General features: G+C 51.8%; 3 protein-coding genes across 9 annotated transcripts in view; 2 read left to right on the top strand and 1 right to left on the bottom strand.

Annotated features, from left to right (window-relative positions):
* RNF41 (ring finger protein 41) overlaps positions 1-13,435 on the bottom strand; it is a 37,697-nt gene extending 24,262 nt beyond the window's left edge. Inside the window, exons 1-2 of one of the 4 annotated variants that reach the window (XM_004700558.2) lie at positions 13,306-13,435; positions 10,738-10,922 (exon numbers count right to left, since the gene is read on the bottom strand). The gene's annotated coding sequence lies outside the window, so the exon portion shown is untranslated. The remainder of the gene's footprint in view (positions 1-10,737; positions 10,923-13,305) is intronic. The other 3 variants (XM_045290153.1, XM_045290155.1, XM_045290157.1) reach the window with 3 other exon arrangements.
* A 2,457-nt stretch (positions 13,436-15,892) lies between these two features.
* NABP2 (nucleic acid binding protein 2) lies at positions 15,893-20,270 on the top strand. Of its 2 annotated transcripts, XM_045290561.1 has the most exons (7): positions 15,893-15,955; positions 16,298-16,399; positions 16,777-16,915; positions 17,045-17,116; positions 17,298-17,379; positions 17,476-17,545; positions 19,734-20,270. In XM_045290561.1, the coding sequence occupies exons 2-7, from the start codon at positions 16,321-16,323 to the stop codon at positions 19,931-19,933; spliced, it is 642 nt and encodes a 213-aa protein (XP_045146496.1). In that variant the 5' UTR covers positions 15,893-15,955; positions 16,298-16,320; the 3' UTR covers positions 19,934-20,270. The 2 variants fall into 2 exon arrangements, with proteins under 2 accessions (XP_045146496.1, XP_004700614.1); XM_004700557.2 differs by lacking the exon at positions 15,893-15,955 and having other exon boundaries at positions 16,064-16,399.
* Positions 20,271-20,454: 184 nt separating this feature from the next.
* On the top strand, positions 20,455-25,763 carry SLC39A5 (solute carrier family 39 member 5). Of its 3 annotated transcripts, none has more exons than XM_045290557.1 (13): positions 20,455-20,546; positions 20,978-21,092; positions 21,249-21,326; positions 21,571-21,926; positions 22,347-22,530; positions 23,278-23,440; positions 23,551-23,720; positions 23,952-24,092; positions 24,444-24,540; positions 24,622-24,795; positions 24,901-24,981; positions 25,088-25,278; positions 25,508-25,763. In XM_045290557.1, exons 4-13 carry the CDS (start codon positions 21,640-21,642, stop codon positions 25,649-25,651), a joined length of 1,632 nt encoding a protein of 543 aa, XP_045146492.1. In that variant the 5' UTR covers positions 20,455-20,546; positions 20,978-21,092; positions 21,249-21,326; positions 21,571-21,639; the 3' UTR covers positions 25,652-25,763. The 3 variants fall into 3 exon arrangements, with proteins under 3 accessions (XP_045146492.1, XP_004700613.1, XP_045146495.1); XM_045290560.1 differs by having other exon boundaries at positions 20,508-20,546; positions 20,995-21,092; XM_004700556.2 differs by lacking the exon at positions 20,978-21,092 and having other exon boundaries at positions 20,458-20,546.
* The last annotated feature ends 2,150 nt before the right edge of the window (positions 25,764-27,913 follow it).

Raw genomic sequence — 27,913 nt, 5'->3', positions numbered from 1 at the left:
GGGGGGGGACGACGACATTCTCTTATGTAACTGTAGTAAAATTATCAAAAGCAAGAACTTGACACTAAAATAACACTGTTCTCTAATCAATAAATCTTACCTAACATTGACAATTGTGCTAATGATATCCTCTGGCAAAGACCATCGGAGACTACAGGTACCACCGAGTGAGAGACACTTGAGACTCTAAGTCTTTTCATCTTTCATGACCTTGACTTTTAGCACACTGACCAGTCAAGTTAGAATGTCCTTCAATTTGAGTTTATCTGCCACTCCCTCATGATTCTGGTTTCCATTTTGAGCAGAAATACCAACTAAAGTTTCCACATGTACAATGCAGCCACACTGCAGAGTTGTTCCTTCCATTTACATAAACTCGCTTTCCCCTAAAGTTTCTATCTAATCTTTTCTCTTGTCAATTTGACTGCATATATAGGTGAACAGAGTACTTCTTAAAAGAGCACCATCTGTGTGTATGTGTGTGTTTCACACAGTTTTATTAGTAAACTGGGTAATATTCACCAACATCAAAACAGGAAAAACATCACTGGAAACTAACTATAATCCAAGTAATTTTGAAAAGTCTGAAATAAGAGTATAATAGGTAGAGATATTTTTCAAATGATAAACTGACCACAAACTGGCACTATGTTAAACATGTAACTGCTCCTAATAATTAGCACTGTAACGAGTCTGCTTAGTATCTTCAGTATTGCTCATTCCTTCCCTCACTCAGGTAGAACGTGTGCTGAGAAGCACTTAATCCTCTTGCTATCCCCAGTAAAGCACTTAGTCCTCTTGCTATCCCCTAATAAAATTATTGTTTAAAAAAAGAAAGAAAAGCAGGGAATAGGAAAGACAGAAGAAAATTAAGATTTTTTTAGGAGATGATTATAAGAATTCAGATTCTTTAAAAAAAAAAATGTCCCCAGGCTTGAACTAAGGCATTTAAGAGGCAGAATCTACCATGGTTGACCGTGGCCTCCGGCTCACAACAGCCCTCCATGAGAGCTGAGGCCCGCCAGTCTTTCCTTCACTGCAAGTTCTCCAGACACAGAGAGCCACGTCTCTCCCACGGAGTGGCTGGTGGGTTCACACTGCTGGCCTTTCATAAAAGTTAGCAGCAGAGTGCTTTGACTGCGGAGGCAGTAAAAGCAGATGCCTGTTTCTCCCTGGACAACGTGACACAATTCTAACGCTGGGGATTCTAGCACGGTGGGACACGCAGCGTTTGAGATTCTGAGGAATGTGAATGCGGGAATTGAAACCATGGGTTCTGAGAGGCCACACTAGCAAAGTATACGGAACAGAAACAAAAAGGATGGGTTTGAAGAATACAGAACTCCAGGGGAAACAAGAATTCTTTGCGTGTTCTTAAAATGCTTCTTCAAGGGACTTCAAAAAGTTCATGGAAGAACTGAATTACCAGATGATGATCTATCGATAGAGAATTGATGAAGGGGGTGGGAGGGCGGGCACTTCTCGAAGCTTCCTTGTGTTCTCATTTTATTCGAGGAACAAGGTTTCTCCTCCGCACTCACTGCCTACTGTAGTCCTTTTTCCAACGTCCCTTCTCCAGTGTACACAGACTCCTGTAGGCACACAAGCAGGGCAGGCAAGTCTCTACTCCCATCCTTTCTAGCCCAGGGGTAAAAGTTTGCAATCCAGCAGTCTAACTCTTAAACACATGTCACCTTTCTCCTCATAACTAGAAGTCGACGTTGTTCTCTCTCTTTCCCAAGAAATAAACCACATCCCCACGAACGCTCTCGGAACAGCTTTCCCGAGCACATGAACAAACCCGTGTCCCCTAGGAGACACCTAGTGGTGGAAGAGCTACATTGAAGGGCGTGCTCTTTATTTTGCTACACATTGACAAACTGCCCTCCGGAAACGCCTTTTAACTTACACTACCACCAACAGTGCATGAGACTTTTTTTTTTTTTTTCAGATTATTGCTTTGTTTTTGTTTTTTAATCATTTTATTTGGGGCTCATACAACTCTTATCACAAGCCATACATCAATTGAATCAGTCATGTTTGTACATATGTTGCCCTCATTCTTTTTTAGACATTTACTTTCTATTGAGCTCTTGGTATCAGCTCTCCCCACCCCATCCCCCCCGCCACCTACATGCGACTATTTTAACAATGACATTTGAGAGGAAAGATTCTCAGGAGAAAGTTCTGGAGAGAAGCAGCTCATAAAAGTCCAGCAAATGCAGCTCTTAAAAGAGGGAGAGGAAATAGTAACAGCTGCAGGGGCTACATCAGAAAGGGCAGAGAACGCTAGAGACAGTGGAGCCAAGGAGTTGGAGGGCACTGCACAAAGCAGTGGTTTGAAGTGACCAGGAGGTGGGAAAGACAGGGACGCAAGTGACTGTTTCGAAGCCTGATCTCAAAGGGAGGGAAAGCACTGAGAAGGCACTGAGGCTGCGGGGAGCCTGTGGTTCCCCTCTGATGGGAAAGATTTGTGCATGCTTATATACAGAGAGGAAGGAGCAGGCGACAAGTCACTGAGGCAGCAGTGGGGAAATATGGAATAAGCTTACACAGGAAGGGGGACATTCGCCTCTAAAGCATGAAGGGTGCACACAGAGATACAGAAGTCTCAAAAATCACATGGCTCCTTGTCACCCTTTAAGTCTGAAAATGAACTCATCCCATTGCTCAGTTTTCAGCCAAATAATAGATCTATTCAGGGACCAATACCAGTGGGGAGCAGGGCCCTCCCTAGAACACCCAATCCTCTGAGAGGAAAAGGGCATGAGGCCGGAAACACGGGGAGGAAATGGCAAGCGATGAACAAGGTGGGGATTGCAAGAGCGACATGAAACAAAACGTGCATACATTGTTGAATGGAAAATTGACCTGCTCTGTAAACCTTCACCCAATTCATAAAAAGTTAAAAACAACAAGGGGGGGGGGGGACAAAACCACACAATTATAAAGCTTCATTTCTTATTACCAAACCGTCAATTCTGACTCAGAGACCCTAAAGGGCAGGGTTTCCGAGACTGTAATCTTTACCAGAATGGAAAGCTTCATCTTTCTCCCTCTGAGCGATTTGGTGGTTTTGAACTGCTGACCCATGGTAGCAGCCCAACGCGTAACCCACGACACCACCAGGGCTACCTGAACACGAGCTGTACTAACGGTATGATTATGTAAGCCCATTCGATGGAATATGCCTAGGTTAAATGCCAACCATAAAACAATATGTAAAAACGTAGGCCACAAAGTTGAATACAAATTTATTTATTATTATTTTTTTTAAATTTATTTTAAAACTACACATATACTCCACACATATGAGAACCAGAAGAAAATATCAAAATGTCACAGTGGTTTGATGTGGATGTAGGTCGTATTTTTTTAGTTTTTAAAAATCTTAATGAGTTTACATTAACTTTTTAAAAGTGGCAATTCAAGTTTAAACAGTCTTCCATGTAGATGAAAAAAATGGTTCCTTTGGGCTGAAGAATTTTAAAAATTTAGAAATTATTTAAAAAATAAAATAGGAGCTTCTGGCCAGGAAGCTGTGGTACACCTAGGTGGGCCTTACACCTGGATTGGCCCATCTAATCCAGGTGAATTTGATTCAGCCAATGGGGTCGACCAGTATTGTTGACCACGCCTCCCATCGGGCCCCTGAAAAGACCAGGTTTTGCTCTGGGCTCTCTCTCTCTCTCTCTCTCTCTTTCCCAGTGGCTGCTACACGATGTAGTACAGCAGGGCTGGGTCCGGAGTGGCCAGGCAGCAGTGCCGCGGAGGACTCTGGCTTGTGTTCCGTTTACTGTAGAACCTGAAACTGCTTCTATTCTCTGTAAACTCACTGGGATCACTCACACACACACACACACACACACACACACACAAATAGGAATGTTTTCTTGACTTAAGTATAGAGGAGAGGGCAGAATTTGATCACCTAAGTGTTTTGCCCATTGGTCTGGCTAAGACAGACGTCTATTTGCCTTTAGAGGTGGAATGGATCATTAAAGAACCATGTAGCTGAGGCTCCTCTCAGAGTGAGAGGCCTCTCCACAGTACTGACACGTGAGTCACCCTAGGCTTAGATCACTCCTAGAAAAGCCAAGACAGCACAAGCGGGCTCGTAGCCCGGACTCCCTCTCCTCATCAAACTGCAGAACACCAAGGTCCCTCTAACTCCCAGACTCACCTCATGAGACTGGTGTCCTTAGTTTGAAAGACCAGAGCCGTGGTTCCATGGGACGACTCTGTCAGTCGGCAGGATGTAATTTATAAAGTTTATGTTCCACATCCTAGGTGGCTGAGTAGGCGGGGTCCAGGATTGTAAAAGCTTACTAGCAGTCCTCTAAGCCACCACGATTGGTTCTCTACGCATCAGACACAAGAGAGAGGGAAACCCAAGAGTCCAGAAAAAACTCGTCTACTAACCCATCTACATAAGCGGTTCTCCACCTTCCTTGGGCTGTGACCCTTTCAGACAGGTCCTCATGTGGTGGTGACCCCAACCCTAACATTTATTTTCAATGCTATTTCATCACTGTCATTCTGCTACTGTGATGAATTGGGTGACCCCTGTGAAAGGTTTGTTCAACCCCCAAAGGGGTCGTGACCCACAGGTTGAGAACCAATGGTCTACATGAACCCAGGGCCTCCTTTCACGTGAGGCTGGAAGAACCAGATGGTGCCTGCTCCTACGATCGCGAATTCTGATCAGGTCATTATGGATGGATCCGGATAGAAGAGCACAGAAATGTGAAACCGAACCTCAAATTCTTTAAAAAAAACAACCCAGACTTACTAGACCAGTTGAGACTGGGGGAATGCCCAAGACTACCGCCCTGAAATAGTCTTTAATCCCTGAACCCAAACTATCCCTTCTAGCTAGATGGGTTAGGTAAAAAGAGTACCACCTACATTATACTCTTAAACAATCATCTACCTAGGACCAAATAGTCAACAAGCACTCTAAAGCAAAGATGAGCACGTAGGGGTGCAGGGAGACTAGGGTTCTGGAAATAATGAGAACACTGCCACAATATAAAGAACGGAATCAACATCACTGAAACGTGTGTAGACACTGTTTAATGGAACCTACTTTACTGTGCATACTTTCGCCAAAAAGCACAATAAAACCCTATCCAATAAAGTAAGGTAGCTAGAGCTCCACAAGCGAATGCCTGACATGGGCACAATATAATATCACTTCTTTTTACGTCTCCTTCAGTGGCACCGTGGGGTAAACACTGGTGTGTTAACTGCAAGGTCAGCTGTTCAAACCCACCACCAGTTCCACAGGAGAAAAGGTTTGTCTTAGAAACATTCTATCGAGTTGCTATGACTGGGAATCAGCTTGATGGCACTGGGTTTGGGTTTCGGGTAACTGATAAAGAATCCACTGAAGGGCTCACCAACCACAGTACAGACTGGTCAGTGCTCTCTCGATGGTAAGCTCTTGCCATCCGTTAGTACACACACACACACACACACACACACATACACACACACGCGCACATACACACAAATGGAAAGGAGCAAAGAAAAAGATCAAGAAGGTTTAAAAAAAAAAAAAAAAGATCAAGAGGAAGAGCTGAGACAGGTACATAACAGCAAAACTATGCCCAAATGCCCACAAGTGCCCAGTGACCTAATGACTCCCTAATGTCTGTGTCAATTAAGCTGTGATTTGGTTCCACTGCAATAAGGAAAAAATTAATCAGAGGGAAAATAAAATCAGTGCTGCCTTTTTTTTTTTTTTTTGAGTGCTGCCTTTAAAATGTACCAAGTATGAAAAAAATTCCTAAGCTATACTGTATAGAGAAAAAAAATTAAATTTTGGAATATTATACATAAAGTATGCACCTGGGGGTACCAAAACCAATTTGGTTGTGTACATTCTTACATGTGTGTGGAAACCTCCAGAAGGCTACGTATGAACTGCTCGTGGAGCCTGCTGTAAGAAAAGCAATGCAGAGAACAAGAGTAGGAGAGAAGTTTTAATTTCCCCATTTGTGTTTCTGAAAATTTTTTCTGTGTTTGTGTGTGGGGGTGTGGAGGGGGTCATGTGCACTGCTTATTCAAATAAAGAAAAGAATAAATAAATCTATAGTTATCCTTGTGAAAGAAAGGCATCAAAAGCAACCAAGTCCAAAATATTTACTTAATGCCACGTAGATGTAATATGACAAACACCACACACACAATGGGTCACTATCACAGCAGTAGCTGAAAAGAACGTACCCTTTTTTTTTTTTTTAAGAACGTACTCTTGAGAGAAAAAGTTGATCAGAAAAAGCCACAACAAAATAATGTGCTAAAAATGTCCCTTTTACAGCACAATCCCACTTCTAGGAACTCAGCCTAATAAAGGGTCCAGAGCACAGAAAAGAGTGATGATCCAATGCTTCTTATATGAGCCAACCACTGAATTATATGATGTGAATTACATGCCGGTAAAGCTTTTCTTAAAAGAGCACAAAAAAGAAACCAGGCTACTTAGGCAGTGTTCAAAAGAACAACAAAAACAATCATCAATACCCCATCTAATAAACCCATTAAAAGATGGTATACAGTACTAAGTAGCATAATCATGATGACTTGGGACTACTGTTTAAACTCAAGTAAAGGCCGACCAAATATCAGCCGAGGCACCTAATTTTACCATAAAACTGCATTAAAAATGTGCTGAAAATGACGAAACTTACAGCTGTTCTCTAGTTTTTAAATGCTTCCCCTTCAAACACCGCCCCCCACCCCGCGCCCCCACTATCATGATCCCAATTCTACCTTAAAAATCCGGCTAGACTGGCTAGAGGATGTACACGGGTACAGATAGGAACTGGAAACACAGGGAATGCAGGGTGGATGATCCCTTCAGGACCAGTGGTGAGAGTTGCGATACCGGGAGGGAGGGTGGAGGGAGGGTGGGGTAGAAAGGGGGAACTGATTATAAGGATCTACATATAACCTCCTCGCTGGGGGACGGACAACAGGAAAGTAGGTGAAGGGAGACATCAGACAGTGTAAGATATAACAAAATAATAATAATTTATAAATTATGAAGGGTTCATGAGGGAGGGGAATAATGAGGACTGATACCAAGGGCTCAAGTAGAAAGCATATGTTGAGAATGATGAGGACAACAAATGTACAAATGTGCTTGACACGATGGATGTGTGTATGGATTGTGATAAGCGTTGCACAAGTCCCCAATGATTTAAAAAAACAAATTTGCTGAAAAACTCAGTTTATATGCAAGTACATATAGTATCTTAATGACCATGAAACACACATATACTTATATGTTAAATTACACTTAGATTGGAGCATATTCAGAAGGAAACACAGGATCATGATCACTTCCAAAAGTTCATGGAAAAATGGAATTGAAACCTAATGAGTTTTTCCACGAGCTTTTTGAAGTCCCTTATATATTACAGATGCTGTTACCAAGGGTTGACTTTTTGGTGCTTGGAATTTCACTCACAATTTTGCTTTATTGGTTTTTCCTATGTGTACAATGATGGTTATCAATTAAATAATAATGCAACCAACACTGAACATTACTCCAAGCGAGACACGATGTGAAGCATTTTTGGCTTCTTAGCTTATCTAATCCTTACAATTCTAAGAGTCAGGACTCTTATTATCCACATTTTACAGGTGTACAACAGAGACATGAAGAGGTTAAAAAGCTTGTGCCAACAAGTGGTGGAACCAGATTCAAAGCCAGGCAAACTGGCCTCAGACCCCAAGCTTTTAACGACTGTGCTAAAAACTCCCTCCCAGACTGGAAAATGCAAACTGTAAAAACAAAGGAGTCCAATTTAAACAGGAAAAAGTTATGCATGTAGTGTATTCATGTTAAAATTCTCTATGCTGGGGTGTGGGGGGGGGGGCTGGGAGGGAGGGAAAAAAATGAGGAGCTGATACCAAGGGCTCAAGAAGAAAGCAAATGTTCTGAGAATGATGAGGGCAACAAATGTACAAATATGCTTGACACACTGGATGGATGGATGGATTGTGATGAGATGTATGAGCCCCCAGTAAAATGATTTTAAAAAATCTATGCTCAGATTATAATTCTGATCTAGATCATTTATTTCTGCAGACTTAATTTTGTTTTTAATCCATTCACCAACCAGAGGCCGGTTCAGAAAATGAAACCCTATTACCCTTTCCTCCCTTTTTGCTGTGAAGCAAGGAGACAGCAGACTCAGTGTTTGTGCTGTGCCCCTGCACTCTGACTTAAAATCACCGCTCCTTTCTGAGGGGCCTCGGGAGACAAACCCCCTCCCCCAAGAAATAAAACAAAAATCGCAGAAAGCTTGTCTGGATTAGTGCACAGATGGCCAGAGGGTGTGGAACGCCGGGAGGGGGTGGGGCAGAAGGCACCATCAAGTGAAGGTTTACAACCCTTCAGGTAGAGATGCTGGGCCCTGCATTTATAAGGTATAAACCTGTTTCAGACCCCCCCTGCTTTATCTACCTTCCTACACCTGTATCTTTTCAGGCCTCAAGGACCCAGAAGATACCTCGTTTCTAGTCTGGCTGGGGTATTCCCCGTCTGCCACCTCTGATGTGGTTACCCAGGAGCCTGGGAGCGTATTAGTCAGACGGCCTTGCCCAGTCTAATCTAAAGCCGGTCATCTGGGCTCGCTTGACTATTCCTTCTAATTTCTGGAACTCCCCTGCTGAAGGGCCGTCACCCCGGCAGGGTATCATTCCAGATGGGATGCCTCAGAAGAACTAAATTACTCACAATGGCCCTGAGGCAGACGATTTAATAAAACTGAAACCACAAGGGGCAAAACGGAACCCTAAGTCTCAGGTAGTCGCTATGGCCACTGAAGCTCCTTCTTGAGCTGTAGGTTAAGACCAGGCTTCAGAAGGCTTCCCGCAAACTTGGAGGCTGGACCGAGGTAGTCCTGAGGGATCCCTTCGGGCTTTCTCGACCCAAAGCGAAAACTCCTTTCCCAGCCTCCTACTCTGCTGGCCAGAGTCAAAGCAGGTAAATTATGTTACTACACTTCCCCCATGTTCCCGATCAGACGACAGCGTGAGTCTGACTGTAAGGGTGCTGGCTTTTATCAGACCCTTCCTGCTGTCTTCTCTGATCAATGCCCACAGAGCTAGAAATAGAAAAAGATAAAAACGAAAAGATTGTTCTCAAAGGAGCACGCCTATTTATCCTCACTTGTTCAATTTCTGGAACCCACGTACATGTCAATCATATATATTCTCTCTCTCTCTCTCTCTCTAACACGCCTCAACCCCCAATTTTCATTTTAGGGTAATTAGGTATGCTGTCAACAATTTTTGGCAAAAGCTTGGGGACAAAAATCGGAGGCATGTGATGTATTCAGTATCCTCCTCCTCTGATACTGCCCAGTTAGGTGCAGAGGGTGCGAGGAGTCTCTAGGGCCACTTGTTACAAACAGCCAAAGACACAGGGACCTGCCCCAGTCTAATGAAAAAGACAACTTGAGAAACCTCGGCCTCATGAAGATATTAGTGCTAAAGAACTACATGGTGTTCCCCCAAAATTTCACATTTCCTGATCTCGCAATGAAGGAATGGATCTCGAAAAAAAGCCAAAGTACCCTATTTTTTTTCTTTTTAAAACAGTTTTATTGGCATACAATTTGTACCCTATTTTAAGGGGGAAATAAAATGGATCAAATAAAATAACTGAATCAAGACTATAAAAATTTGAGAACTAGTTCTAACTCTGTAACTGATCCAATGCGTGACACTGGGAAAATTACTTCTCACGAACCCTCCGGTACTATGTGAGTGCTAAGACGCTCTACAAGTTCTAAGACTCTAAGACTCAGCATATAAAACAAAAATAGGGGCAAATTAGGGGGTAATTATGATCTAAAAGGTGCCCTGGCTTGACCACTAATGACTTTGCTCTCCTTAGGCAAGTCCCTGGGCTTTTTAAGTAAAAGGAAGCAGCCTGTCGGACTTGCGCAGGAGTCCTCACACTGCAGTCACCTGGCACCTCCTGTTGCTCGGTGCCATCCAGGCGGTTCACAGCACACCCGTGTACAATGGAAGGGAACACCGCCTGGCCCTGCACCGTCTTCACGACTGCTCTCGTGGTGGCGCCCACTCCACCTTGCTCCCCTCTTAGGAACTCAATTTCCTCACCTGTAAGATGAGGTAATGGGCTTTGTGGGCTCTGAGGTTCTGCTGACGTGGTCAACTCTATCATCCATATTGCATCTAGCACAGAGGACCCTGGCATTTGGCTTGCTTTCCAGAAGAATCCAGAAGGGCACCACTCTTCACGGCTCCATTAAAGCTGAAAGTGAGGCTCATCAGCCCTTCAAAAGCCAGTCAGGGCCACTCACTTGGCCACCACCACCCAGACCTTTCTGTGTGTCCACCTCCAACCTCATCTTCATCCTTCGTACCCATTCTCCTTGACACATTAAAAAAGAAAAAGAAAACGCAATCTTTGTCCTCAAACAGCAGTTAACAACATGGAGTAGGTCTGCATCCAATGGGTATGTAAGATTTTTTTAAAAGACATGAAACATCCTAAGTAACGTACCACCAAGTACAAGTTAAGAGTTCAGGTCAGACTTAATTATGTAACAAGGAGGTAGGTGTGGGTCGGCCACAGAAAGGTTCAGCAGACAGGAGTTTCAAGAGCCAGGTTTTCAAGCCCAGAAGGAACCCTGACTGGAGCAAAGAGGGTTGAGGCCTGGAATGGGATCCTGAATCAAAGCTCTTTACCTTCCAAGTGTTGGGGGGCAGGTTCCCTGTTCACAAGGCTCCAACCCCCTGATGCCTCCACTCAGTGCCACTCTGGAGACGCTCCCAGGAGCCCATCTTGTTGGCTATTTTCCAAATGAGTCGTCCTTCCTAGTGACAAGCTCCATCGCCAAGGGGATGAGCGTGATGTCACAACCAGGAGCCCTCTATTAATAGGAACAAGGAAGAGAAACAGTGAGTCAGGAACTACCTCCACTCGGCAGGGAGGTTGGACAGAACTGGGTCCGGCGGGCTTTCGGGAGGATGAGACAACCGCATTAAGACTAGAGTTTCAGGGCCGGGCATACAGGACTACCTGCGAAGAAGGAAGATCACTGGCTAAGGAAGCAGACTCTTGGCCCAACAGATTCAAACTGAGCTGGGGGGGAGGAGAGGAACGGTAGAGAAGAGGAGCTGTGGACGAGAGAAAAGTCTGTCGTATTCCGTGCACAGAAGGACAAGTAATTCCAGGGATTCCAAAGCTGTGGTTAGACCATACACAGACCCATCAGAGTATCTTCCATGTGCAGGGGATTCTTTAGTACTTCCACAGGGCTTTCACATCAATGATTTATGTAAAAAGAATTCGGGTCCTACCTTCCCATTGGGAAATACTACTCTTATAGGGAGCAAACACTCAAGAATGTTATAGGTGCAACCCTACTTCCCAAGTCAGGAAATGGTCCTGGAAGTATCGGGCTTTTTAAAAAGGAAGGAAGGAAGAAAATGAAGAGGCAGTAAAATCTGGACCTCTCCCAAGGTGGACAACTGGGCAGACTGCAGATGCCAGTATGATTAGGCAGACTCTCGTCACTAGAAAGATGGCATCAAGCAGAGGAAGACAGGGTTTTGGATGAAGGGTGTGGAGAAATCTGGTCTACTCTATCCAGGAGAATGGCAACTATTCAAACTGCTCTTCACCATCACGGTGATCAGAGCCAAGGGCAAGATCACTGCTTGTTAGACATGAACACAGGGACCACCTCCTTTTCTGAGGCTGGTACATATGTTCATTAACCTACTATGTCCGTCAGCATCAGCGTGGCGTTTTTTAAACTAAGCAGAGACATGAGCATAATGTCGCACACACCACCCTCTCTCATCCCTGTGGTTGGAGGGGCTGATATGTTTCTCCCCGTTACTCTTTTCTCTCCCACCCATGATGGGCATTTCATCTGAGCAAGCCCCATTGTCCAACACCCTGGCATAGGCACTGTACCTTGGGAAAAGCTTTCAGGATCAGTGCTGTTGGCTATGTACCGTCACAAGTGACAAGGTCCAGACTCAGGAAGTAAACAGCCAGCTGCCCTGGCTGGGAAAACTAATTGTACTTTGTACTACCCTTCAGATGATGCCTCCTTGGCTAGAACAAAATAAAAACGTAACTGAGAGGAGAATGAGGAGTCAGGGTGCCTGTCCTGGCTCTGCCATCAAGAAACTACGCACCTTTATAGAAAAGCCCTGTCACCCTTCAGGAGTTCAACTGCTTCAGTTGTCAGGTGGGGAAAAATGACACTTGCCTGATTTACCCTAGAATTAGGTGCATATACTTCTGAAAAGAAATAATAAATGTGAAAGCATCCTGAACACAGCTATCCCCAGAGTAAGGCTTTGTTTACAGCACCCAAACAAGAAATAACTTTACAGTAGAGAGGGGCTTGAAAAATGCTTGTTCCTTCTTTTTAACAGGTGGGAACCAGGCACAGCACAAGGCTGGCTGGATACACTGGGCAGCACTGGAGTTCCCCCTGCTAGTCTACCTCCATTCCTACGTGGAAAACAAACGAACAAAACCATCAGTCTCTTTCTTGTCCTAAGGTCCCACTGTCAAACCACCGTACAGGAAGGAAGGAACACTATCGCAAATCACTCTCAAAAGGCTTGGTGGACTAACAGCCCATTTGCTGTTAGAAGGGAAAAAAGGCAATTTCTGTCTGGGGAAGGTGTCCTTCAATTCTTTGGGCAAAATGCCCCCATCCCTCTGGGCCGCCTGCTCTTGGGGGGAGAGGGTGTGCCCGGGTGCGAGGGCTGCAGAAAGAGGGCCTGGCTGCAAACGAAAGGCAGGGGCTTAAGGAATGTGAGTGAGATTCCTTCACGGTGGGGTGGGAGGCGGAGTGGGGAAGGAATGAAGGAGGAGAACCAGGCAAAGGGCGGCCAAAGACAAGGCATGGGAGAGGAGCCAAGCTCCAGGGCTTTGAGGGCGGGGGTTCAGGTTCCACCGCCAATGGTCTTTTCCTCTCCTCTCAGTCCGTCAATCATTGCCTATTTCATACGACCTTCTCAGGCCCCCCTCCTCCCAGTCTTCCTTCCAGCCAACCCGAGCTCCCCGCCCCCACCCAACACTTCTCAAAGCTCCCCTCTCAGACGGACCCCCGAGAAAGCCCTCCTCCAGAGCCCCTCCTCATCTCCCAACTCTCCCCACTGCTGCCCCTTCCTCCATTTCTAATCTTCACTCCCATCCCGTCTCAGCCCACTATGTCCCCATCCCCCACAGCATCGCTCCCCTCTCCCCCCTTTTTAGGTGAGTGCCCACGCAGGCGCAGTACGCACCGCCTTGGAAGCGGTCTAGACTCTCCGTACCCCGAGCAGGCTGGAGCTGAGGCCGCAGCGGCCACGGGACAGCCCCGCTGCCGAGTCCCAGCATCTCCCGGGAGGGGAAGGGGAAGTAGAAGGAGGGGGGGGAAGGTTCTGACCACTCGCCGCCGTCCGACACGGAGCCCTTGCCCCGCCCACGATCGCTACGCAACGCGACGGAAGCCGTCACCAAACCCCGCCTCTTTGTTTAAGTCGGCTTCAGAGAAGCAGCCGCGGCCGACCAACGAGACGGGGTGCGGGCTAGCCAGGCCTCCGCTCTAGACCGGAAGTTCATGTGGCCACTTTGGAGGAATTACTCTATGTTCTTCCCAGGGGAATGTCTGGGGCCGTGCGGAGAGAAAGCAGTGGGGGTGGGAGGGGAAGGGAAGGGAGCCGAGCCCTCCGGCGGGAAGAAACTCAGGGCGGGCGCACCAGCCCCGCGTCCTCGAGCTGAGGCATCGTGGGGCGTGAAGGCGCGGGGAGGCCGTTCTGCCCTGTGACCCGCCCCGTCCCCGTTTCCAGAACCGTGGTCAGCTTCACTCCCAACCCAATGACGCATAGTCATGGGATTGGATGCTGCAGTCGACCCGCCGCTGCAGGGTGGAGAGCTGGGTAGTGACCCACAGCAAGGCTTTGACTTGGAGTGCTCAAAGTGCCCGCCGCACGCACCCAGTCGTATCCAGACGATGGTTCCCCCAAACGCTCAGGGAGTTCCCTTGAAGCGCCTCAGAGAGGGAAGGACAAGGAGAAAAAACAACGCTGTTCCTGGACCCATAACCCTCCGCTAGCTCCCCTCCCCACCTCCCAGCTCACCCAGTGTTACTTCCTTCTACCAGTTTTCATCTTTACTTCTTCTGATCCCCCATAACTTGAACTCCTCCCCCGAGGTTTGATTTCTTCAGCATACAACTTTGTGATTGGAGGTGTGGGTGGGACAGGACCATTCCCTTACTGGGATCTGAGGAAAGTCAAGGTGGAGCCTACCTCTCTATGGGGTTAATTAAGCAAGCCAAAGCATTAAGTACCATACTTGGCCTCTCAGACTAGTTTAAAAGGCTATCTGATATGGGCATTCACAGTAAAATTGTAATGCATATTAATATGTCTTTATGTAACTGGTTTGTATACAATAGTACAGAGCTAGCTAGCAACAACTTGATGACTGGGTAGTCAGATCTAAAAACAAAAAACCTCACAGCCTTTGCAAAGATTCCAACTCAGTGACCCTAGAGGACAGGGTAGAATTGCCCCTTTGGGTTTCCGAGACTATATTTTTACAGCCTCATCTTTCTCCAGGAATAGACTGACAGATAGCAAAACCAAACAGACAACACACTGCCATCACGTCGATTCTGACTCAAAACCAAAAAGCAAACGCACTCAATTCCACTTATAGGAACACTATGTAGGGCTTCGGAGATTCTAAGTCTTTACCAGAGCAGATAGCCTCATCTTTCTCCTCGAGAGCACCTCGTGGGTTTGAACAGCCATCTTCATGGTTAACAATCTAGCACCTAACCCGACAGCACCACTAGGGCATCCTATCACTCCTGTTTTCTCATCTCTGAAATGGGCATGAAAATTACATGGTTTTAAGTGAGAACAGGGAACAATGTATCACGCATAAGCAGGACTCAGAACTTTTATCACCTGGTCGATCAAGCCTTTTGTCCCTTTCCACTGTGTCATGTCTTGGAGAGAAACAAACAAAAATTTTTATTGAACATTTTATTGGGGGCTCTTACAGCTCATCACAATTCATACATATGTTGCCATCATTTTGGGGACATTTTTTTTCTATTTGAGCCCTTGGTATCAGCTCATCCCTCCCCCAACCCCCCAACAAAATCTTAACAGCCTATGTCATGAAGTGGATTCTCCCAGTCAAGTTTAAGAAAAATGGGAAACTGAGTCGCCATATGGTCGTGTATCTTTCCCCCTTGCAAAACCAATCACCTAAACTACAAACTCAGGGCCCTTAAGTGGATACCAACTCATGACTACATCCTAAACCCACTCCAACCCAAACTCACTGCCATCGCGAAGACTCTCATTCATAGAAAACTGCTCCTTAAGGGTTCAGAAGACAGCCTGATCTTTTTCCCAGGTGGGTTTGACCTGCCATCCTTGCTTGCTAGCAGGTCAAAGCTTAACCCACTTTGCCACCAGGACCCACCTAAAAAACTCACTGGCTTAGTGTCAATTCTGACTTACCTTATAGGGCAGGGTGGAACTGTCTCTGAGAGTTTCCAACACTGTACCTCTTTACAAGAGTAGAAAGCATCATCTTTCTCCTGTAGAGCGTGTGGTGGTGGTTTCGAACCGCTGGCCTTAGAGTTAGCAGCCCAACCGTATACCACCGCTCGTCACCAGGGTTCCCTGGGGGCCCACGTAGTCCCCTTTAATAGCTGCAATACGCCCCTTCCCGTTGCGTATGTCCCAGGTTGTGATTGGCTGGGTCGGCGCTGGTGGCTAGACACTGATTGGACGAAGTAAGCCATCCTGGACAAACTTCCGGGAATGTCCCCACTCCCGCGTTCCATCGGGTGGCATCCGGCGCGGCTGCTGGCCTGTGGCTCCCCCTGCGGGCAGCTCGGCAGCGTGCACCGTCAGGCCGACTGGCTAGGTGGGTGGTGGGTGGTGGGTGGTGGGTGGTGGGTGGTGGGTGGTGGGTGGTGGCGGGGATAGACCGATTCCTGGGTTATTCTTAGGAGGGATATTTGGCGAGTAAGACTCCAATCCCTGGCTCTGCAACAAGTTCCCTACCCCCATCTCCTTTAGCTCCCCCCCTTCGGGGTTTAAGACTGCAAGCGCATCCCTAAGGGGACCTTTCAGCTCCTAAGCCGTCTAGCCGGAGATTCCCAAATTCTGATCTTGAGGTTAAAGGCTCCGGGAAGTGCAGCGGGGCCTGGGAAATGCCGCATGGGAGTGAGGGCGTTATGCATTGAGCCTCCATTCCCCCTGCCAGTGAGGTGCCGCGGCCCGGGCAGCATGACGACCGAGACCTTTGTGAAGGATATCAAGCCAGGGCTCAAGAATCTGAACCTCATCTTCATTGTACTGGAGACAGGTAGCTTGCTGGGTGTTGGGCCTGGGGCGCGGGGGCGGGGGTCGAGGGGACGTGAGTGGAACCGGGGAGAACACAGTCCAGTCCCGGTCTCCGCCCTGATGACAGGGCCTGCCCAGAAGACCCAGCTCACTCCCTTCCCTAAGATGTGCTTGGGTACAAAGTAGCTAGAACTCTTGATTGTTGCCACTCGCGTCTCTTTCCACTCAGGGCCCTCTCCATGGTACTGGACCCTTCACCCCCACCTCTCCACCCCATCCCGCCACAGGGTGATTTGGACTTTGCACTGCTTGTAAACTTTTGCCTTCACCCCATCAATACCCAGATCTCATCCCTCTGACCACCTCTCCCCCTCCACCCTATTGGTTTGTTCCTTCCAGGCCGAGTGACCAAGACCAAGGACGGACACGAGGTGCGGACCTGCAAAGTGGCAGACAAGACAGGCAGCATCAACATCTCAGTGTGGGACGATGTGGGCAACTTGATCCAGCCCGGGGACATTATCCGCCTCACTAAGGGGTAAGCTGGCCCAGGATAGGGGCTACTCACGGGCAGCAACACTCAGGGGTGGGGGTGGCCGTGGGGGGAGGTTCACAGTCCTTGTACCTTTTGTGAAGACTGAATTTTTGCTTTCTTTTACCTCCACAGGTATGCTTCAGTGTTTAAAGGCTGTCTGACACTATACACTGGCCGTGGAGGGGACCTGCAGAAAATTGGAGAGTAAGTTCCTGCTTCTATGAATTGGGCTGAAGAAGCCTCCTCCGGCCAAGGAGGGAGAGTGGAGGTTTGCAGGGAAAGAGCTTAAGGATGTACCACTCCCCCTGCATCTAGGCCCTTCCGGGGCTCCAGCGTGAACCCCAAAGGATGAGTTTAAGGCTTTGGCCATTTTCCCCCCTTGCAGGTTCTGTATGGTTTATTCTGAGGTGCCTAACTTCAGTGAGCCGAACCCAGAATACAGTACCCAGCAGGCACCCAACAAGGCGGTAAGTCCCATAGCCACAATGGTGGGGAAGGAGGGCAGGCCAGACCGCAGAAAAACCGGGTGGAGCTGGAGCTGACTATCTGCTGTGTGCCTTCAGGTGCAGAACAACACCGACAGCAGCCCTGCAGCCCCCCAGCCTCCCACCGGACCCCCTGCTGCGTCTCCAGGTAAACCTACTCCCTTTCCTCCACTGGGCCTCTTCTGCTGGCTACCCCCTCCTCCTCCTCCTCCTCAACCTGTTGTGTTGTTTGTTGTCACCAGGAATTGACTCTAGTGTGTGTCTTTTGTGGTGTCGGCACAGATCTGCCCCATAGCCTTTTCAAAGCTGTGATCTTTCCTAAACAAATTACCCATTTCTTCTCCAAGGTGCCTCAGGGTGGGTGTGAATTGACTATTTCCTAGCTCACCTGCCCGCAGGGGAGCAGCTAATGGTTTGTGCCTCCAGCCATTCCTTTGCTCCCTTCCCCACATTCCTTTTCACCTAAACCCCTCCAGCCAGCTCTTCTCCTAAGCCTGTGACTTGGGAGACTGACAAGTCCCCTAGGTGGAAGGGTTTAGGACCTATTTGGCTGCTGCCACTTCACTCAAAGGCAAACGGGAGGGTACTTCACAGGCTTGCTTGCCCTCCTTCAAACGCGATCATCGTTCTCGCTGCATCCTTGCTTTTCCGACCTTGCCCACTGACTGTCACACGGTTCAGTACACCCGGACTGACTTACACACCGCAACATGCTTGACAGCACCAAATTGTGCCCATCTGGCATTCACACTCTTCTAGGAATACAGGTGTACCTTGGGGTCATGACTCTTCCAGCTGATATACTTCGAGCCCCCCTCTTTGTCTCTTGAGGAATGGGGACCTTAGTGCAGGTCACCACTGGTGAGGAGAGCCACCCACTGATGCCCCCTCCCTCACCAAAGCGTCGCTGCCCTCTGGCTTCTCCTCAGAGCCTGGTTTGTACCACACACCTCCCGAGTTGGCCCTATCCTGGGTGTTTAGGTGGCTCTTGCCCTCTCTGGCCAATCGCCTAGGTTTCAGGCTGCTTCTGCCCATCTCCCATTTGTGTCTAACATCCCCAGTTACCATGGTTTTCTGAATCACTGGCATGTCAGAGCCACTGAGGGTCATGATGTGTCTTTAGAAGACCATGAAATAATGACTTTTAACTCCCCCCCCACACACACACAGATTAGCATCTATGTTTCCAATAGAAAGTATCTTGGTTACAATTTCCCCTGTCTCTGTGGCTTAGTGAGTTATAAAAAAAAATTAAAAAATGTATTTCTAAGACGCTACGTTGGAAGCTTGCTTACCTCTAATGTTCATTTGCCACACATGGGCTCATGTCCTCATCTGCTAACCAGGTACAAGAGGGTTAACACCAACAAAGAAACGGCTTAAGAACTTCATGTGGACTTCTATCCACTCCCGTGTGTGTGTGTGTGTGTGTGTGTGTGTGTGTGTGTGTGTGTGTGAGAATTGGGGGAAGGACATGCTGTTTTGGTTTTCACAGCAGATGTCTTTGTTGTCTGAGCATCACGAGTGTACGATAGCCACCCCATTGAGAGGCCTATGGCTGTGCCGCTGTCTTCCTTTAAGAAGCACTTATGGAGTACTTTATAGGTGTCAGGGATTACGTAACACCTGCCTTTAGGAGACTGGAATCTATGGCGATTACAGAATGACTGTAATACAATGTAGGGAGGGCAGAGGTAGGTAGTGATGTGCACAGAAATGAGAGACATCTCACACAGCTGGCTCTAATCAAACATTTAAAATACATACAAAAAACATTATTCTCGGTAGGAGTGATTATGGTAACAATATCTTTGCTTATGCTATCTTTTTTGGTTTGAGGGTTTTTGGTTTTGCTTTTTTGTCTGTTGTTTTAAAAAATGAATATTACTACCATGGCAAACACATGTATGTCCTCAAAAAAGGTCCATGTATACACACATGCATGCCAATTCTTCTGTTTTGAAGACCCACTTGTATCCCCCGCCCCAAGCTTCCCAAGTTCTGCAGTGACTCGGTAAAGGGCATTCTGTCAAAGGCCCTTGAGCTTGGAGCCACACGGTGAGTGCCAGGCCTGACTCCGCCCCTCTAGTAGGGGAGCGCCCGGTTCCCGTGGGTCACACGCTGTGTGACTGCCGAGTCTGCTTGAGGGCGCCAGCCTTCCAGTCCACCACCATCTTCTGCACTTGGTCCCTCGGTGGCGAGGGGCCGCTGTGCTTGGTGAAGGGGTTCCCTGGGCTCCGCGTGCCACTCTCTGGGGGCTGGTGAAAGCTGTAAGGCCGGCCCTTCACCTCCCTGAGTGCTCTCACTCCTGTTTCTTCCTCCTCTTCCCTCATTAGCCACCGAGAACCAGAATGGGAACGGACTGAGCGCCCTGCCAGGTCCCGGCGGAGGCCCGCATCCCCCCCACGCTCCCTCCCACCCACCGAGCACCCGGATCACCCGCAGCCAGCCCAACCATACATCTGCTGCCCCTCCTGGCCCCACCAGCAACCCTGTCAGTAATGGCAAAGAAACCCGAAGGAGCAGCAAGAGATAGCAAGACACTCTTTCCTCCCTTCCTGCCGCCAGACACAACCCAGGCGTCTGCAGAGAGCAAGACAACTGGACACTGGGCTGCTGCCTTGCTGGGGGGACGGAGCGGTCGTTTTTTGCCACTAAACTGCCTTGGTGGGGCAATGAGCAGTGGCCTTATCCACCCTTAGCCCAAGGTCCCCCCCTGACCACCTGGAGCTGCCTGTCCCCTCCAATTCCGGACATCCTGCCTGCCCGCCCCCCCTCTTTAGAAGCGACAGTCACAGGGTGTGTCTCTTGTGTGTGCGCGCGCTTCGGGAGCCTCACTGAAATCCCTTCCCTAATAAATGTTATCATTCCGACTGGACTCCTGTGCTCTGTGCGGGGAAAGGAAGAGCTTAGCAGCTGGGCATGTGGAGGTATGGGGTGCCCCCAGGAGGTGGACGGGACACAGGTTACAGATAAGGAGTTCTGAGCAAAGCAGGCCTGCCCCTTTAAGGTGGTGTCCCTCCCCTACACCCTCCCTGCAGGTGACCCTTGCCCGCCTGCCTACTTACCCCCCAACCCCCAGCTGCAACCAAGAAGGCTGGGTCCCCCTTCCTCTGAGTGTCCTTCCCGTCTTGTCCGCGCTCGCTCAGGTAATGCCAATGCCGACCTCTGCCCCTCCAGACCAACTGCCCCCGCTAACCTTGCCCCCCCCATCTTCAGGCCTCTGAGAGCCCCCGATACTGCTTCCCCGGCCTTCACCCTTTGCCAGAGCTCCGGCCCGCTCTTCCTCCCTTTGGGCTGAGCAATCGCTACGAAGTTTCCCCTGATGCCCTTGAGATTGTTGCGTTTCTGCCTCTTCACCCTCCGCTGCAGCTTAAGGACACATGGGTCCAGGAAATGGGTGGGCAGAGGAGGAAGGGGGTGGGGGGTGGAAGGGGGCAGATAGGTGAGCCCAGTGCCAGCTGTAAAGTCACCGCCGCCGATGGATGGCAGTATAAGTGAGCAAAGGGCCCCAGCGGTACCAGCTGGGTTGGGGATGGCATGGATTGTTTACAGGGGAATCAACCCAACTTCTCTTTAGCCACGTGGCTCTTCTAGGGGCAGAGGATGGCCCCTCCCGACTGACTCAGGGGCCCAGCTAAGACTGACCTTTGACCCCCACCCCAGAGACCAGTGAACCATTAACTCCTCTTGGTGTGAGCGTTCCCATTTTGGCCCCACCCCTGGTCCCGCCCCGAGGCAGGTGGGCTGGCGGGGCAGGAGGGGTTTGTCCATCTCAGCCTTCTACTTGACTTGGCCTCCGTTCCACCTGGGCACTGGTGTTTGATACGGGGCTCCCCACCCCCACGCAGGAAACCACCGCCCGCCTGGGCAAGGCCAGACGTGGACGTGGATCTGAGGTGCTTGACGGCCTCACACTGCCAGTGGGGGTAAGGCCGTGGCAACAGACAGAGGGGTCAAAGTGGTGGAGAGGAGGAAGGTGGGGAGCAGGACGGAAGGGCCGGAGAGAGCTCTGGGCCAGGGCAGAGGCCCCAGGAACTGCAAACACAGAGCAGGGAAGGGGCTAGTGCTAGATTTCAGGTGGGAGAGCAGGTTTGTGGAGCGAGGGTCTTCCCTTCCCTGAGAACAGAGCTATAGCCCCCCGGCGCCTGCCCACCCTGCTTGTCCTTCCAGGGAATAGGCTTCAAGATGTTCCAGGGGAAATAGAAGCCAGCACCCGAGCCTCTGAGCCCTGCTCCCACAATGATGGGGTCCCCAGTGAGTCACCTGCTGGCTGCCTTGTGTATGTCAGTGGTCTTGGCGTGGGCAGGGGGCTCAGCCCCCAACCTGGGTCCCGCTGAGCAGGAGCAAAATCACTACCTGGCCCAGCTGTTTGGCCTGTATGGGGAGAACGGGACGCTGACAGCAGGGGGCCTGGCGCGGCTTCTGCACAGCCTGGGGCTTGGCCGGGTTCAGGGGCTTCGCTTGGGACACCATGGGCCTCCAGCCAGCCGAGCTACACCCCCCGCCGGAGACAATTCCACACACAGGTACTAACCCCTTCCAGCACCCCAAAATGCCTCATCATCCAGTTCCTCTGAGGGCTTACATCCGCCTCCATTCGCCTTCTGAAAATCACCCCCCACCACCCCACCAGGTCCCTCTTGCCTTCTGCTGCCCCCCTCCAAGTTCCTAGGCCCAAGAGCAAGTTCCCAACCCTCTGTTCCAATGCTAGGTGCCTCCAGGCTGTCTGGGCTCTCAGCACTTGGGGCTGCCCTCCCCCAGGTTCCACTCCCAGGGGTACCTCTACCTGGTCCAGTCCCCCAACTTCTCAGCAAGGATGCTTCCTGGCCTATGTGCCCCTGAAGCCCCAGCCAGCGGCGGGAGCACACTTTCCCCCGACTTTTGTGGGAACCTCTCCAAGCGGGCTGAGAGCAGGAGTGAGTCTGACCTGCTCCCCTCCCTTCCAGGCCACAGGACTCCGAGCTGAGTGTGGACGTGTGGGCAGGGCTGCCCCTAAGCCCCTCAGGATGGGGTGACCTGGAGGAGCCAAATGCCCCCCACGCCCCCCATGGGGCAGCCCCCTCGGGCTTGGACCTCTTCCACAGGCTTCTGTTGCTGGACCATTCGCTGGCTGACCACCTGAATGAGGATGTGAGTCTGACGGTCTCGAGACCGGAAAAGAGACTGGGGATTGTGATGGCCAAGTGTAGAGTCAGCCATTTAATAGTTGCTTCAAAAAAAACACCCCAACAGCCCCCAAACATCTTAATGACCTCTTAAGGATACATGATTCTGGCAGTGAAATACTTGCCCACCGAGCTCAGAGCAGGTGAGCCCACACCCAAGGCTCCCAGACCGTTTCTGGGCTATCTTTGGCCAAGCAGAGAACCCCAAGAAGTAGTCCAGGGGCTGGGACTGGTTACCTGGGGAGGAGACTTGTAGGGGGTGTTCATCTAAGGTACTGACCTTGTTTTCCTGGACGTCACCAGGCAGCCAAAGCTGCCTGACCACACACAGCAGGCCCAGTGAGCTTCCTGTGGCAAGGAGCACCCAGCCACGGCTGAGTGGCCACGGGACAGGGCTGTGGAGGAGGTGGGTTGGCTTTTCACGCCTTGCCTCCTAAGCTTCTGGAATGGAGGGCTCTTACCCAAACACCAAGCCCACAAAACCACCAGGGCTTGGGAGGGCGGAAGGTGGCAGCAGTGTCCATGCGTGCCCAACCTGCACGGGCTGTATTCTCACACAGCCACCACGCATGGGTGCACAGCTGTCTGGGCCCGAGGCGCCTGCCTGTGTGAGCAGAAGGGAGCCTGGCAGGCTCTGCCCTGAAAGTAGACAGACTGACTCACGGTTCCTGGTGGTTTCCCGATGTTTGAAACCCCACCTCAACCCCTCTAGTGTCTGAATGGCTCCCAGCTCCTGGTCAATTTTGGCCTGAGCCCTGCTGCTCCTCTGACCCCGCGCCAGTTTGCGCTGCTGTGCCCAGCCCTGCTCTATCAGATCGACAGCCGAGTCTGCATCCGGGGCCCAGCTCCAGCACCCCCAGGGGACCAACTAGCCGGTCAGTGGGTGAGAGAGTGGGCAGCGGTGGACAGTCCTGTGTCTGTTTGCAGTGTCTGCACCCTGCCTCCACCCCCCACTCTGGCTAACTGCAGACCCTGGTCCTCCCAGCCCTGGCCCATAGTGCCCTGGCAGTCCTGCTGCTCAGCCTCCCTACGCCCCTCTCTCTGCTGCTGCTGCGGCTCCTGGGACCTCGTCTCTTGCGGCCCCTGCTGGGCTTCTTGGGGGCCCTGGCCGTGGGCACTCTTTGCGGGGACGCACTGTTACACTTGTTGCCACACGTATGTGAACCCCCTCCCTGTCATCCTGCCCCCAGGGTGGCCTCTCTCCATGGTCCAAGGGGCTTGCTTCCAGCCACTGGGCAGCCCCCCCCCCCCGCCCCAGCTACGCCCCCCCATTCCTGCCCGCTCCTGTGTCACTGTCATGTAGGGGGAAAGGCCTACCATCTTGGGGGGAGGGAGGGTGCGGCTGAGTGTGGGGGCCTTCCAGGGTCTGCCCTGTCTCTCTGTCAGGCCCAAGGAGGGCAGCATGCAGGGCTCAGCGGGCAACCGGAGGAGGACCTAGGTCCGGGACTGTCCGTGCTTGGAGGCCTCTTCCTGCTCTTCGTCCTGGAGAACATGCTAGGGCTTTTGCGGCACCGAGGACTGAGGCTAGTAAGTGACACTCTTTCCTCCTCCTCCTCCTCCTGCCAGGACCAGAGTCCAGGCCAAGAGCTGGTCAAACGCCCCAGGAGCTGAGAGGGAGAGAGCGTGGCCCTGGAGTGTTGGCTGCCCCGCTGTGCTAACAATGAGGGTAGACCAGGAGCACGGGCCAAATGGCCTTCCACTCCTGCGTGAAGTCAATGCAGAGGGAGGTGCCGATCTCAGAGAAGGCAGAGAAGCCAAAGAATGTCCCCAGGTGCAGAGGTGGACCCAGGTGTTCCCTTTCCCAGCTGGTGGCCTGGCCGCCCCTTAGTCCCCGGCTCTGCTGCCTCCTCCACCAGGAGGGATACCCTCCTATTTCAGAGATGCTGCAGGTGGCGAAGACGGGACCGAGAAAGACCGAACCCGGACGCAGAGGACGGCCATGGGGTGGCCCTTCAGCCCCTGCGGGCGGCTCCAGGTGACTGGAGGTCAGCGTGGGCTCCCAGCTCCCAGTCCTCATTTGCAGCAACCAACCCTGTCCCTGTCTGTCCCCCTGCAGAGCCAGGGGCTCAGGGTCGGGGGGAGCAGGACAGCCAGCCCTCACCAGTTCTGGCTCCTCCCGGGCACCGAGGCCACAGTCACGGGCACCAAGGTGGCGGCGGGGGCACCCACATCACGTGGATGGTGCTCCTGGGAGACTGCCTGCACAACCTCACCGACGGGCTGGCCATAGGTGTGAGGGGCTGGGGCCAGGAGAGTAGGGATGTGAGGTCTCCCCTGCTCCTCAGGACGGTGTCCTCCCAGGACGACTGACCCCCGGTAATCACGCCCACTGCAGGTGCAGCCTTCTCAGATGGCTTCTCCAGCGGCCTCAGCACCAGCCTAGCGGTCTTCTGCCACGAGTTGCCCCATGAACTGGGTAGGCCAGGCTGCAGGGGGTACGGTGGGCACAAAACTTGCAGGCTAGCGTGGGTGAGGAGCTGCCTGCCCACCGCCCCTCCCAGCCCCCCATCTCTCCCCACCAGGTGACTTTGCCATGCTGCTCCAGGCCGGCCTGACCTTCCGGCGACTGCTACTGCTGAGTCTGGTGTCTGGAGCCCTGGGGCTGGGGGGTGCCGCCCTGGGGGTGGGGCTCAGCTTGGGCCCTGTCCCCCTCACCCCTTGGGTGTTTGGGGTCACGGCGGGGGTCTTCCTTTACGTGGCCCTCGTGGACATGGTGAGAGGTGTGGGATGGGTCACCAAGGGACGAGTGTGGGGAGAGAAGAGGGAAGTGGCAGGGCCCCGCCCCTCCCCGGCCTCCAGCTCCCTGGGGGTCTGAGTGAGAGTCAAGACAGGGGTGGGGGGGGCGTTGCAAGGCTCTGGAAGAGGCTGGGCAACGAGGGCTGCTGACACCCTGAGGCCCTTTCAGGGAGGGGGTCGGATCCTAATGTCTCCTTTCCTTTCAGCTCCCCGCTCTGCTCCGCCCGGCTGAGCCGCCCACCCCACTCACAGTGCTGTTGCAGGGGCTGGGGCTGCTGCTGGGGGGCAGCCTCATGGTCACCATCGCCCTGCTGGAGGAGCGGCTCTGGCCACTGGCCTCGGAGGGCTGACTGCCAGGGTCAGGGGCTGAGGCTGCCTCTCCTTCCCCCCACCACAGGAATGGAGGCGGGACACGGGCCAGTAGGAGCGATCAGGATTTTAATAAACAGAACCCATCCCAAAGCCATGACTACGACAGTTGTACTTGCACCAAAACAGCATAGAAAACCAGCGAGGGGAGGGAGGGGGCCCAGAGGTGGGAGGGCCAGGGCATCGATCTGCAGGGAGAGCATTGTGCTTTAGCCCGGGGAGGGGGGGCGGGCGGGGTAAATATGCACAGGTTCCCCCCTTTTTCCTGCTGCCCTCAGCACCCAGGGGACACAGGCATCGGGGCAGATCTGCCCTTTATTGCTGCCCACCAGCATGAACACCCCACCCCCCACCCCCCGCTCCCCGCCCCCACACTAGCACCACAGGTGGACCCAGGGCAGGGGGAGGGGCAGGAATGGGAAAATTGCTTAGAGAAAGATTCGACTAGAATCCAGTGACTTGTGCTCAGTTCTCTTTACTTCCTACAACCGAGTACATGGGTCACAGGGTGGGGGGAGGCACAAGACACGGGCTGCGCCCTCTGTGTCCCCCATCACACACCTGCGAGGGAGGGTGGTGTCTGCAGCATCACAGGTCATGCAGGGCATGGAGGAGGGAGGTGCACACGCACACAGACGTCCACAGCGGGTACCAGACAGAGACCACCCTGACTACACACAGCTAGCTGTACATGGGGAAACCCGGGTCCCCACCCCAAACCCTCTCCCCTGTCTTGCCGTCCCCTGGGGCGGGGACACTGTATTGCTTTGAGAGAGCCACTCTGGGGCTGCTCTGCCAGGCACCCTCCCCTCCCCCCACCCCCATTTTGGCACATCTGCAAGACACAGGGCAGCAAGAGTAGACACCCTCCCTCCTGGGCCTCTGCGGCTTGGGGTTGGGGAAGGGGGGAGGGGGCCGAGATCCTCCATCTTACCCCCTAGCCCTTCCCCAACTCCTGCCACATCCATTCCAGCCAGAAGAGCTCCCACCCCCACCCCTCCCCGCAACACACATACAAAGCTGAGCTATCCAGGAATACAGGGAACAAGGCGATTGTCGGGGATGGGGGTGGAGGCGGGAAGGGCTGGAAGCAGAGACCCCCCCACCCTGGTGTGGGGGGTTAGACTGGCACAACAGCTACTTAGTGCAATTGGAGAGGGTGCCCAGAGTGAGGGGTGGGCATGGGAGGGGAAGGCTCCCCCCAGGAAGGGCCCAGCAAGAGCGAGCAGGCCATGGGGGGGTTGTGGATCCTCTCTGCACTCTGCCACTCTCTACCTCCCATATGCAGTGACAGCGTCCCTCCCCCTCACATCTCAGTGGGCAACAGCAGCCTGGAGTCAGTACCTTCAAGTAATTCAAAGAGCAGGACACCCCCCACCCCCACCCCTAGCTTCCTCCCAGCTCTGGGATTTGGTCGTTCTCTGGGGTTGGGTCAGGAGGAGGGAATCCCCAAATCAGACCCTTCCCTCTCTACCACCTCCCTGTCCCAGACCACTGGGCTTGGTCCTCAAAGATTCCTGACCTCCGCACCTTGCCCAAGCTGGGTCAAGAAGGCGGAGGGTTGGGGCCACCACAACTCGAGGGGGAGGGGAGGGGCTGTTTTGCTCCTTGCCCTCCTCCTGGAAAGGGAAGGTTCAAACTAGGTGGAATGGGGGGTGGGGGGGGAGCATACTGGTTTGCCCCAGGAGCAGGGTTTCTGGGCTAGGGTCTGTAAGGCTATTTTCCTTTGCAGTGGGCAGGGGGTTGGTGGGATGAACACTGGGTGTGGGAGGAGGGGGAGAAATGTCTGCAGGGTCATGAGGAAGGGGCTGCCCTGCTGGATGGAGCAGAAAGTTGGGGCCATTTGAACAAAGAAGCACTCAGGTGCATAATAGACAGAGTGCACCTTCCCCCAGCCCCTGCAGCCAGACCCCCACCCTACCTCTCAGGGCCCCTTCTGGGGGTCCTGAGGTAAAGGGGACACAGCTGTAGAACCGTTCACTCTGCCCCCCTCCCCCCCCCCAAGCCTCTTCTCCCTCTCTGGGCCCAGGGAGTAAGAGGGAGCTGGGTGGGCAGACAGTGGTGGAAACAGTATCGAGTTTTCCTTTGGTTACATATTGAAGGCAAAGGTGAGCTGGACTTACAGTCAAAACGGATAGGGGTGAGGAAGGAGGAGGGCCCTGGCTGGGGTTGGAGGGGGTCAGGCCCTCCTCAGCCCCTCCACCCCAAGGAACGCGTATCTAAGTGGGGTGGCAGTCCCTCCT

The sequence above is a fragment of the Echinops telfairi genome, unplaced genomic scaffold (genome assembly GCF_000313985.2).
Source record: "Echinops telfairi isolate 266 unplaced genomic scaffold, ASM31398v2 ScPeMD7_2;HRSCAF=8, whole genome shotgun sequence".
NCBI classification, from domain to species: Eukaryota; Metazoa; Chordata; class Mammalia; order Afrosoricida; family Tenrecidae; genus Echinops; species Echinops telfairi.
Note: the sequence above shows the minus strand (reverse complement) of the source record. Positions and strands in the feature narration are given on the sequence as shown.